The following is a 12,506-nucleotide window of genomic DNA, read 5'->3' as shown; positions in this document are numbered from 1 at the left end:
CAAGGCCAGCCATTTAAACTGGATCCCAAGTCTGCCCACAGGAAGCTGAAAGTATCTCATGACAACTTGACAGTGGAGCGTGACGAAACCTCTTCTAAAAAGAGCCACACACCTGAGCGCTTTACCAGCCAAGGGAGCTACGGGGTAGCGGGCAATGTATTTATTGACAGTGGACGGCATTACTGGGAAGTGGTTATCAGCGGGAGCACATGGTAAGTACAACACATGTTTTCCTTCGTTTTTGTGATGAATAGAAGCTCGAGATTGACTGCATTTTCTTAAGTGATGAAATAACTATGGTAGGAAAATAATAATAAACATTAAACCATTATTTAATCTCCCTGCCTGCCCCCCCAAAAAAGTTGGTGGTTATCAGTAAACATAATATGTGATATTCAGCACCTAAAACACTATAGTAGCCCAAAGGTAGCTGCAATACCATCTCTGTCCATAGACTCGCAGCTTATTCTGACAAGACCTTCAAAGACAAGGATGGATCAGGCTTCCAACTCAAACAGGTTCTGGACTGGAACAGAAGTGGAGATGGCTCTATAGCTTATTTTATGGAAGGTCCTGGGCCCATTCCAGAAGCACATGGAGTTAGATGCTCCCACCTCTTACACCTGAAAGCCCATGGCACTCCAAGCATGTACTTGTCAGTGCAGCTGCATAGGTCTCCCTATAGTTCCAACAAATACTTTGCATCTCATTTCCTGCCCAGGAATCAAGGGATTTGTGGTCCAGTGGGAGATTTCTGGGTGCAAAGATACGTTGTTTGCCTCCTTTATAATCCTCTACGCACCAGTCAACTTCTTTAGAGACCATCTCCCCATTCCCTTCCCTGAGATAAGCCTTCATTGCAATCCTTGGAGTAAGGAGGGCTAGCACCCTGAAGAATTTGTGAGCCAAGCAGCATGCTGTCTGGCCATTGCTGGTTTCAAAGGAGGGTTACAAAAAAGGAAAACAAATATCCTATGCAATTGCATTGTTACAGCAAATAATATTTGTGGCAGTAAGATGTGCATGACCTGTCTTTCGGATTGTAAGGAAGAACATTACTTAAAAATGTGTTGACGTTTTTGGTTAGCCTTCAGTTCATGAGAGTACGAAAGGCACAAACAGAAAGAGGCATGCATGTTACTGCAGAGCACAGTAGGTTAAAGTGCAGAAGACTGCATGAAATGGAAAGTGCATTTTCTCAAAGCTCATTTGTTTTGCAGGTATGCCATTGGCATTTCTTATAAGTCGGCGCCAAAACATGAATGGATCGGGAAGAATTCTGCCTCGTGGGTTCTTTGCCGCTGTAATAATACGTGGGTAGTGAGACATAACAGCAAAGAAATTCAGATAGAGCCTGCACCCCACCTTCGCCGTGTTGGAATTTTGTTGGACTATGACAATGGTTCCTTGGCCTTTTATGATGCTTTGAACTCCCTGCATCTTTACACGTTTGACATTACATTTGCACAGCCTGTGTGCCCAACGTTCACTGTCTGGAATAAGTGTTTGACAATAATAACGGGGCTTCCCATCCCAGACCACTTAGATTCCACTGAGCATATGCCATGATTGTTGCTCAACAGAGATGGATGATGAATGTCCAGTATCCCTCATATATACTTCCCACCGAATTTTGACTAGAAAAAAAATATTAACAGAAATGCATTTCATACAAAAGCGACCCTAAATGCTTCAAGCCAGGACTGAGAATAATGGGATGACGTCGTCAGTCTTTACTGTTTCTTTTGTATTAAAGACAAGATAAGGCTTTAATAATTTCTCAGAATGCTTTTGTATTTAGTCTCTTTCAGGAAAATTTATAAATTATTTATATATTAAAAAAGAAAGAAAGAAAAGGAACCCTAATTTGGATATTTGGATTTGGGCAGCTCACAAGAATGACTTGTTTTTGCACATTAAGGGCTCCGTCACAAAGATTTTATTAGCTGTTCCCCGTATTTTGATTTTATAAAAGAGAGAACAAGTTGGAATTATTTGAGAGGAAGGATGCAATACGAATGGCTTCCATTTTTGTTCCTACGGTACTTTCGTAAGTGCCGCTTTTATGACATGAAACACCTCTTCACTTGGAGCACATTAACTTCTACATCGAGAAATGTCAGCATTCTAAATCAACCAGCAGTCAATGTTATGGATCGCAATTTCCTTTCCTACTGATGTTTCACCTTTGTCACTTTTTAAGGATATGTACATTTGATTCTTTTTTTTTTTTGTCTCAGATAACCAGGACAATTGAGAGAGGTCTGGCTGCATTTTAAGTATATAAAAAAAGTACCACTCGAAGGTCAAGTTCTGGTGGTACTGATGTGGATTCACATCATTTGAAAGGTACCGGGAGCACCCACATATGCTGTGCTGCAGATGGGCTATGTACACCTGATTAAAAACTTAAATGTGAGCATTTTGTTTTATTATGTTATATAGTGTATCAATAAAAATAGCAGAGGTATCTGTTTGTAAACAGTGCCAGGAAAGAGGCTGCACTTGGGTGTATCATTGTGTTGGATGCTTGAAGGGGCCTAGGGCTCTGTCTACTCCTGCTATACACTGAGCAGCAATGTCACAGGAGTGACATTGCCAAGGCTTATTTGAATGTAGTGGAAATGAAATCACGTATTTTTTTCTGACCCTGTGCTTTTTCTCCTCCTGCTTTTCCACCTGTACTCAGTGTACACACCACATTCAGTGTGTAACTTCCCTATCTGCAGTGCCCCATCAATCTGTTCCACTATCATGGGTCTTCGGTGAAATGGATACAGGGGCATAAAAGCCTTGTCCATTTCAATAGCCGTATAGATGCGCGTGTAAAAACATGTACATGCACATCAGCACAGGTGAGCTTGGTAATTAAAAAAAAAAAAGCAAGGCATGTATAAAAATCAACAAAGCTTTTCTTGTGGGGAAGATGAAAAATATGCTTTCTCTATAACACATCCATCCACAGGTGGGATGACATAAACACAAGAAGACTGAGTGTGATTTTAAATGGAAGTTCCTGACTAGGCATCAACTGATTTAAACACCTCACATGAGAACATTTAAAAGTGAATTTCTGTTTCTTATACAGGCACCCCTAACATTACTCCAAAATGATTTATGTGACACATGTGAAATCCATTCAAGGAGTGTTTCCTTTTTAAAAAGATAGTCTGGGTAACAGGGCAGAGAATAAAAGGTTTAAAGAAGACCTCGTTTAAAGCGATAGGCAAATAAAGACAAGACGTTCATCATTTCCCTAATCTAATGCTTCCCTGTAATGTGCTTGGTAAAATGCTGGAATGCCTGGAATTCTCTGCAGATCTTTGCCCTGTATAAATATGACAGCATTAGTCTGTGCGCTAATCTCTGTGTTGGGGGGGGGGGGAATCAGAAAGTACACTTCACTTCACTGCATCTACAGATATTAAACTAATTAAGACTGCTATCCTATGCCCACTTGGGAGTGAGTCCCATTGAACTCAAGAGGACTTATTTTATAGGACATGAGTATACACTGCAAAAATAGTTTGCATTGGTATTCTCCTGTTTCTTTTACAATGAAGCTATAATGAAGTTTTAATGAAGTTTTAACTTTTCTTGCCTAGGATTTATTTTTAAAGAAGCATGGCCCACTTTTTAATGGCAATTGTACATTGTACAGTGAGATTTATATTCCAGCACTACATTTAAACAATTACATTCCTTTAGCGAAACTTTGTATGAAATTAGTGTGTCTTGTAGCAATGTCTGCTGCACAGATCAACTAGCTACAAATTTAGGCTCTTGACTTGTGTGTAGGTGTGTTTTAAGTTAAAATGTAGGTGGAAGAGAAACTCTTAATCGCATCATTTGAACTAGAAAGACTATGGGAAGAATTCATCAAACCAGCTGTTTTTATGCATTCAAACATCCATGTAAACATCCGGGGCTTGCACAAACAGCTCCTTAAAAGACATTTCATCTTGAATTTCTGGTCTGAAGAGTTCAGTGTTTTACTAAGGGCTTTTTCCATGCAGCCAGACTTCAGGTGAAGGGGCCATGCATGCAGACTTGGTTGGGGACGAGGCTGATCATGCGCTCTCAGGGTTGCAATCCTTTTTAAAAAAACCATTTACTGGGTCGTAAGCCACTGAACACGGTAGGATTTGCTTCTAAGCAACATGCATATTGCTGTTGCACTGAACAGCATCTGTTTTAAATTGATTCCCAAGGTTCTACGGCACTTTGTGAACTCTATGCAAAAAAGCCAAAGGAAAGAGAATGCCAGATGTAAATAAAAGTGGGAACTTGAATAGGGTGTGTTAGGCCTGAGCTTAGCTTACGAGCCCCCCCTTTTCCCTCCCCCCCTTTTTTTTGCTTCCTATAAAAAGCCTGCCTCACTGAAAATAATGCAGAGGTCCCACATTCCTATTTAACAATATATTGTTGAGAGTGGAACAATAGTTCCTCCCCCCAAAGAATGTCTCTTCTGTTTTAGTAAACCCAACAGTTCCCGCCCCCCATTATTGCAACTGGAAAACAGGATCTAACTTCCAGAACCAAATTATTAAATTTTGAAGGGAACAGAGAAGGCTAGAGATTATATTCCTTCATGCAGACTGAGCAACTGCTGCTAACGCCACTATTTCCTTGGTCTGTCGTTAGCCTAGGAAAAACCAAGGCTGTCTACTGCTGTTGTATATGGTATTCCCTTGTCACTTGGGAGGTTGAATGTGCTGTTCTTTGGACACTGTCCATCCCTAACTAATACCCCATACGGACATTATCATGTTGGTGAGCAAGATACAGTAAATCGTGTGCGTCTTCTAAGCAGGTATGTTTAAGTTGACCAAGTTCCTTGGCTGTTTCTTCCACAAGGACAAACAGGGAGAGGGCAGGTGCGGCAGAGATGTGGCCACTCATCCCCCCTCCCTGCTTTAATCCCCCAAGAAGGGATAATTTTATTATGCTGCGGGAATGTCTTTCAGCTCTCTGCTCCTGTCATGTGGATGACAGTGGTATTAATAAAAATGTCTTTGTGAGAGAGCACTTTATGAGAGGGCAAAAAGGGGTGAAATGCTGTGAGAGACAGCTCACAATTAGATGGCAGGTGGAAGCTTGCATCTCCCCAATAGCTGGGTGTCCTGCCTGCCTGCCCTCCCTTCCTTTCCCCCCTGTCATAAGCAAGCCTGCACAGATGAATCCATCTGTTGCTTTCTTGCCTGAGCCTACCCTGCATTCCTAAAATCAATGCTTGGGGATGTGTTTGAAATCCTAAACTACACAAAACCAGTGGGGTAGGAATGCCTGTTCCCCCCCAGGGCTTGAGTTCCGTCTCGCTCAAGCCCGGATTCCAGCGGCCCTTGCTTCAAAGCAATTATTCTTGATTTACATTGGTGTAAGTAGGAAAGGGGCCCAGACTGTTCATCTTGACATTCCAAAAAAACAAAAAACAAAAAAATCCACATAAACATAAGCCCCACTCTGCAATATGAACACCAGCATTCTTCTCCAAATGGCATCTGCTTAGCAATTGTTAGTTTTGCTTTTTTAAAGAATCATTGGAGCTGATGGATGGCTAAGCAAGCTTGCTGTGTGGCCTGTAAGCAGTTCCCCTACATGCCAAAGATTTGGGAATGCTCAGTGGTTAGCTATGAGGGAATGACACGCATGGGTCTCTCAACCACTCTCCTCTTTACAGGTTTATGTTGTCTCATCTGACAAGAGGTTAATCTTGCTCTCCAGTTACGCATCCTGGTAGAACAGAGAGAGAAGGGGGTTCTCCATTCAAGTTGGTTTCCCAGCACCGAATTGCAGCTCTGTTCCTCTTCCCCAGGCATGAATATAGGTAAAGAAAAGGACGGGAGCTGGGGAGATTGTCCAGGGAAAGGTGCATCTGGCCCTCCTGTGCCAATGTTCTGAGAAACAGCCCTACTAGAAAAGCTAACCAACAAACTGAAACTAAAACGGGGTCAAACAAGAGAGGACGCCTTCACCCTGGTATGGCTTCACATAAACAGCCCAACAAGACAACAACATGAACACTCCAACAGCATACAAATTGATATGGCTAATCTGACCCAACAGCCCACCCTCCTCCCTCTCACACTCACAAACAAAACTCACTGCAATCAACTAAACGCAACCATAAATGCATGCTCTGGGCTCTCCAACCTCTGGCACAACAAACAAAGCAAAATAGATAAATAAAGAACCAATTCCTCCAATGCTGACACAAAAACTGCACATACACTAAGCCAGTGTTTCCCAACCTTTTTTGGGCAAAGGCACACTTGTTTCATGAAAAAAATCTCGAGGCACACCACCATTACAGCCCCGTGACGTCAGCGCGCAGCGTCACGCCGGGAGGGACATGAATTGCTAGCAAATTACATAATCACCTCCTTGAGGGCTGGCTCATCTTCTCCAAAGGCAGAACCCCATTAATTAACAGGACAGACTCACACCATAGCCAAGACGAGGGGGGAAAACCTCAGTCATGCACAGTCATGCACATGTGGGGGGTAAATGAGGACGAAGACCGGGCAGAGAGCAGGGTTCAAATCACCCCACCTGGCCAGGACAATCCCTGGGTGCTCCCTTGGGCCACTTGCCTGACCCACCTCGCAGGGCTGTTGTTGCGAGGATAACACGGGGAGAACCACGCGCGCCCCCGGGAGCTCCTTGGAGGAGAAAGCGGGCGATGAATGCAATGCACGAAATATATGAGAGGCGACCAGGTTTTGCAGGTGAGGGGCCCCCGCCAGCCTCCGCTTCCAACACCTGGCGCAACGACGCCGAAGTTTCCCCCCGGGCTCGGCTCGGGGAGCAGCGCTGCTCCCCCCAGGCTCCCCTTCGCCCTCCCGGCTCTCTCTGCCGCCCACTGGGGACCCCCCTCACCTGCCAAGTCCGGAGCGCCGGTGGAAGTTGCATGCATGCATGCAGGGCGCCGCGTTGCCATTGCATTGCACTGCACTCCATGCAACGCCTGCACGCATGCATTGCCTTGCACGCCCGCCAAGGGGTCTCCCCGCGGTCCGATGCGTCCCCTTCGGCGCGGATGCAGCATTGCAAAAATAAAAAACCCCCGACGCAGCCCTACCTGGGGGGCAGCCTCCGCCTCCGCCGCTCCGCCTCCGCGGGGATCCCCGGGCTCCATCCTGCCGCCCGATCTCCGCGGGGGCGCAGGCAGGCTGCGCGGGGTCTGCGCAGAAGAGCCCCTGCCCGCCCGGCCGCCGCCGCTGCGCTCATTCCATGGCCGGGAGAAGAGCGCTTCAAACAAAACGCCCGGCCCGCCAGGCCACGCTGGGAAACGTAGTTTGCGCACCCCGCGCGGGCGCGGAGCCCAAGGGCGAGGGGACTATGGATCCCGGCAGCCCCCGCGCCGGGGACGGAGGGGGAGAGGCCGGGTGCAGGGATGGAGGGACGGGTGGGCGAGCGAGTGAGTGAGTGGCAGCCGCCAAGCCTTGGCCGAGAGCCAGGAAGGGCCTCCCCGGAGGAGGAGGGAGGCGCAGAGCGGGAGGGAGGGAGGGAACCCCAGGGGTCATCTAGTGACGGCGCCCCAATCGAAAATTTGACTTTAAAAAAAAAATCTTCCGAATTTTTTAATTTTTCCCACGGCACACCAGGCAACATCTCGCGGCACACTAGTGTGCCACGGAACAGTGGTTGGGAAACACTGCACTAAGCAAAAGAATGAGAAATCGCTACACCCTTCTTTCTCACTGAGAGCCAGTGTGGTGTAGTGGTTAAGAGCGGTAGTCATGTAATCTGGGAAACCGGGTTCGTGTCTCCGCTCCTCCACCTGCAGCTGCTGGGTGACCTTGGGCCAGTCACACTTCTGTGAAGTCTCTCAGCCCCACTCACCTCACAGAGTGTTTGTTGTGGGGGAGGAAGGGAAAGGAGAATGTTAGCTGCTTTGAGACTCCTGAAGGGGAATGAAAGGCGGGATATCAAATCCAAACTCCTCTTCTTCTTCTAAATAAAGAACCAATTCCTCCAACACTGACACAAAAACTGCACATACACTAAGCCAGTGTTTCCCAACCACTGTTCCGCGGCACACTAGTGTGCCGCGAGATGTTGCCTGGTGTGCCGCGGGAAAAATTAAAAAATTCGAAAGATATATATATATATATATATATAAAGTCAAATTTTCAATTGGGGCGCCGTCACTAGATGACCCCTGGGGTTCCCTCCCTCCCTCCCGCTCTGCGCCTCCCTCCTCCTCCTCCTCCGGGGAGGCCCTTCCTGGCTCTCGGCCAAGGCTTGGCGGCTGCCACTCACTCACTCGCTCGCCCACCCGTCCCTCCATCCCTGCACCCGGCCTCTCCCCCTCCGTCCCCGGCGCGGGGGCTGCCAGGATCCGTTTCCCAGCGTGGCCTGGCGGGCCGGGCATTTTGTTTGAAGCGCTCTTCTCCCGGCCATGGAATGAGCGCAGCGGCGGCGGCCGGGCGGGCAGGGGCTCTTCCGCGCAGACCCCGCGCAGCCTGCCTGCGCCCCCGCGGAGATCGGGCGGCAGGATGGAGCCCGGGGATCCCCGCGGAGGCGGAGCGGCGGAGGCGGAGGCTGCCCCCCAGGTAGGGCTGCGTCGGGGGGGTTATTTTTGCAATGCTGCATCCGCGCCGGAGGGGACGCATCGGACCGCGGGAGACCCCTTGGCGGGTGTGCAAGGCAATGCATGCGTGCAGGCGTTGCATGGAGTGCAGTGCAATGCAATGGCAACGCGGCGCCCTGCATGCATGCATGCAACTTCCACCGGCGCTCCGGACTTGGCAGGTGAGGGGGGTCCCCAGTGGGCGGCAGAGAGAGCCGGGAGGGCGAAGGGGAGCCGGGGGGGAGCAGCGCTGCTCCCCGAGCCGAGCCCGGGGGGAAACTTCGGCGTCGTTGCGACGGGTGTTGGAAGCGGAGGCTGGCGGGGGCCCCTCACCTGCAAAACCTGGTCGCCTCTCATATATTTCGTGCATTGCATTCATCGCCCGCTTTCTCCTCCAAGGAGCTCCTGGGGGTGCGCGTGGTTCTCCCCGTGTTATCCTCGCAACAACAGCCCTGCGAGGTGGGTCAGGCGAGTGGCCCAAGGGAGCACCCAGGGATTGTCCTGGCCAGGTGGGGTGATTTGAACCCTGCTCTCTGCCCGGTCTTCGTCCTCATTTACCCCCCACATGTGCATGACTGTGCATGACTGAGGTTTTCCCCCCTCGTCTTGGCTATGGTGTGAGTCTGTGCTGTTAATTAATGGGGTTCTGCCTTCGGAGAAGATGAGCCAGCCCTCAAGGAGGTGATTATGTAATTTGCTAGCAATTCATGTCCCTCCCGGCGTGACGCTGCGCGCTGACATCACGGGGCTGTAATGGTGGTGTGCCTCGAGATTTTTTTCATGAAACAAGTGTGCCTTTGCCCAAAAAAGGTTGGGAAACACTGCACTAAGCAAAAGAATGAGAAATCGCTACACCCTTCTTTCTCAAACCCCCCCCCCAATGTCTATGGCATCAATGCCTCACACCAAATGTAACAGACCTGTAGAAAGGACTCTATGAATTGAAGACAGAGATGCATGTTAACTATGAAAATCCATTGATAAGAACTTTGGTTTTTTTAAAAAAAAAAAAAAACCCTCATGTAAATAAAGCATTTTAGTGCAAATTACTCCTAAGATACACATTTTTGTATGCAAAATTGCTTAACATGCCCCCCCTCTTTTTTTAACCAAAAAATGTTTCTTATCTCTGTAACTCAATGTATAAATATAGGAGGAACAGCTTTGGTTTGATGCCAGTAATAGAAAGAGGCACAGCTTTTCTACAGCTCCCAAGTTTCCCCCCCAGTCATTAATGATTGCATATTTTAAAACATTGTAAAAACTAATCCTGGTAGTTAGAGCTTTTTTTTTTAATAAGGGGGAGAAATACTGTTCATTTTTATTTAAATGAATGAAGCGAGACGGCACTTGTCAGCTAAAGTAACAAGAGTTCATTTGATACAGGGATTTGGAAATAATTCTGTAGATTCTTGCTCAGGGTGTCTCCTTTTATGCGTGTTCTCATGCATTAATGAATTCTATAATCACCGAACCAAATTGCCTTTTTTGTGGGGGGTGGGAAGGGGAATTGAATGGGATCCTGAGGTCCCAACTACTTGTATCCTTTAGAGATCACATGGCATTTTTTAAAGAATAGCAGAGAAGCAGCCCCACTATTCTGGCTCAATGCCTGATTTCGTAATTGTATCCCAAAGGTCTGCAGACAGGTCCCTATATGCTTTATAGAAAGCCCTGGGCTGAAGAGGTCATCTTCTCAGCAGGCCTTTTTCACTTCCCTTGGCAAGATCTGCAAGAACTTAGCAGCAGGGTGGGCTGAGTGCAAATGAATGGAACATTCTAGGCCCTGCTCGAAAGCACTCCGTGTGAACTGCCTTTGCCATATCTTGCCAAACTGAATAGTTCCACTTTGTGGGAAAGCCTCACCACCTCATGGAGATCTGGACTTCTTCCAGTATTCAGATGGAGAACAACAGACACTTTGCTATGAGAGGAGACCCTCCAAGCATCCCTATTTTCCAGGGAAAGTCCTGGATTAGTATGTGTGGAGTTATGCTACTCCTAAGCCAAGGAAATAAGTAACTATACAGCCTTTAAAAGACATCTGAAGGCAGCCCTGTATTGGGAAGTTTTTAATTGTTTGATGTTTTACCATGTTTTTATATGTGTTGGAAGCCGCCCAGAGTGGCTGGGGCAAGCCTGCCAGATGGGTGGGGTATAATTATAATAATAGTAAAAGTAAAGGGACCCCTGACCATTAGGTCCAGTCGCGGACAACTCTGGGGTTGTGGCTCTCATCTCACTTTATTGGGCGAGGGAGCCAGTGTACAGCTTCCGGGTCATGTGGTCAGCATGACTAAGCTGCTTCTGGTGAACCAGAGCAGCGCACAGAAATGGCGTTTACCTTCCCGACGGAGTGGTACCTATTTATCTACTTGCACTTTGACGTGCTTTTGAACTGCTAGGTGGGCAGGAGCAGGGACCAAGCAACACGAGCTCACCCTGTTGCAGGGATTCGAATCGCCGACCTTCTGATCAACAAGTCCTAGGCTCTGTGGTTTGACCCACAGTGCCACCTGCATCCCACTTATAATAATAATAATTATTAAATAAGATGTTTCTAGTTTCATCAAAGGAACGTTGGATGGTATGTGAGAAGCAGTGAACCTTTCTGAATTCACCAATCACCATTGATTAATACAAGTGTCTGCCACAGATTAAATCTGCTGGGGGGGAATTCAAATAGCTGCCCCGTTATATCAACCTGACAGTAAGTGTCTGACACGTTTTGTACAAAGACAATTACTAGACCAAAGCCAGACACAGCTTTGGGCAGGGCTGGGAAGTTTATTATTTCCCCATCATTATATGCTAGTCGGTGTCAACCTAATAGTGGGCCTGGTTTCATATTGCTTGAGGTGGTAGCTATAAAGTGGTGCTCTGACCTCCTTCGGGCAGTCTCTCCTCATGATCTCAACTGTTAGGAGACAGTGGAGCTGTGCACTGCTGCCTCACAAACACTTGTGTCCCATGCCAGCTCTCCCCACCCATGTTTTACACAGAGGAAAAGCCCACAGAACCCCCAAAGTCTGCTCCTGTGAGCCAGAATTCTGTATGTTCTGGATTCTTGCTCATGAAGGAGGCCTGGGAGCACCTGATAGGTGTCTCCACCATTTCAGGCATCCCTCCGCCAACACAGGAACAGAAGTGGAAGAGTTGGTAAGAGACAGTAAGACGAGACAGTAAGACATGGGTGTAGACAAGGGGGGAGACAGGGGAGCAGCCCCCCCATCAAGTAAAACAAAAGAAATGCTTAGCTGATCAATCACGTCAGTTCTGTCCCTCCTAACAAAAATCTTGGCTATGCCCATGCAGTAAGAGTGTGCATGACCTCATGATTTGCTCATGATTTGCTTCCACAGGACTAATTTCCAGAGCCTAGAAAGTTCATTTTAAAAAAGGGACCAGTTCTCCTTCAAGTTCAATGTGTCTGAAAAGGAACAAATTCTGGTTCACGTTCATCCCTTTACAAAGGCAACTAGTTCAACTCACATCCAATTCAGCATTGAGGATGTTACAAGCTGCTAAGCTGGCATATAATATATACTTAAAGGGGAGCTCACCCCATCACGCAGATTCACACTGCCAGCATTCTGATCAGCAAGCCGAAGAGGCTCAGTGGTTTAGACCAAAGTGCCACCTACTCCACTCTGTCCCAGCTTCTGCCAACCTAGCATAGACATAGACATAGACATAGACATAGACAGTTCGAAAGCACACCAGTGCAAGTAGATAAATAGGTACCGCTGTGGCAGGAAGGTAAATGGTGTTGCCATGCGCTCTGGCACTCATCATGGTGTCCCGTTGCGCCAGAAGCAGTTTAGTCATGCTGGCCACATGGCCCAGAAAGCTGTTTTTGAATGAACACCAGTTCCCTCAGCCTGAAGCAAGATGAGCGCCACAACCCCATAGTCGCCTTTGACTGGACTTA

The 12,506-nt window shown here is 47.5% G+C and overlaps 1 protein-coding gene across 5 annotated transcripts in view; it reads left to right on the top strand.

Annotated features, from left to right (window-relative positions):
* Window positions 1-2,495, top strand: part of MID1 (midline 1) — a 261,929-nt gene extending 259,434 nt beyond the window's left edge. For all 5 annotated transcript variants that reach the window (XM_083501935.1, XM_083501936.1, XM_083501934.1 and 2 more), the window contains 2 exons: window positions 5-212; window positions 1,221-2,495. In XM_083501935.1, the coding sequence (XP_083358061.1) occupies window positions 5-212; window positions 1,221-1,569 (557 nt within the window). In that variant the 3' untranslated portion in view covers window positions 1,570-2,495. The remainder of the gene's footprint in view (window positions 1-4; window positions 213-1,220) is intronic.
* The last annotated feature ends 10,011 nt before the right edge of the window (window positions 2,496-12,506 follow it).

This window comes from Podarcis liolepis (assembly GCF_965112155.1).
Source record: "Podarcis liolepis genome assembly, chromosome: 4".
In the NCBI taxonomy this organism is placed as follows: domain Eukaryota; kingdom Metazoa; phylum Chordata; class Lepidosauria; order Squamata; family Lacertidae; genus Podarcis; species Podarcis liolepis.
This window is presented reverse-complemented; position numbering and strand designations above follow the sequence as displayed.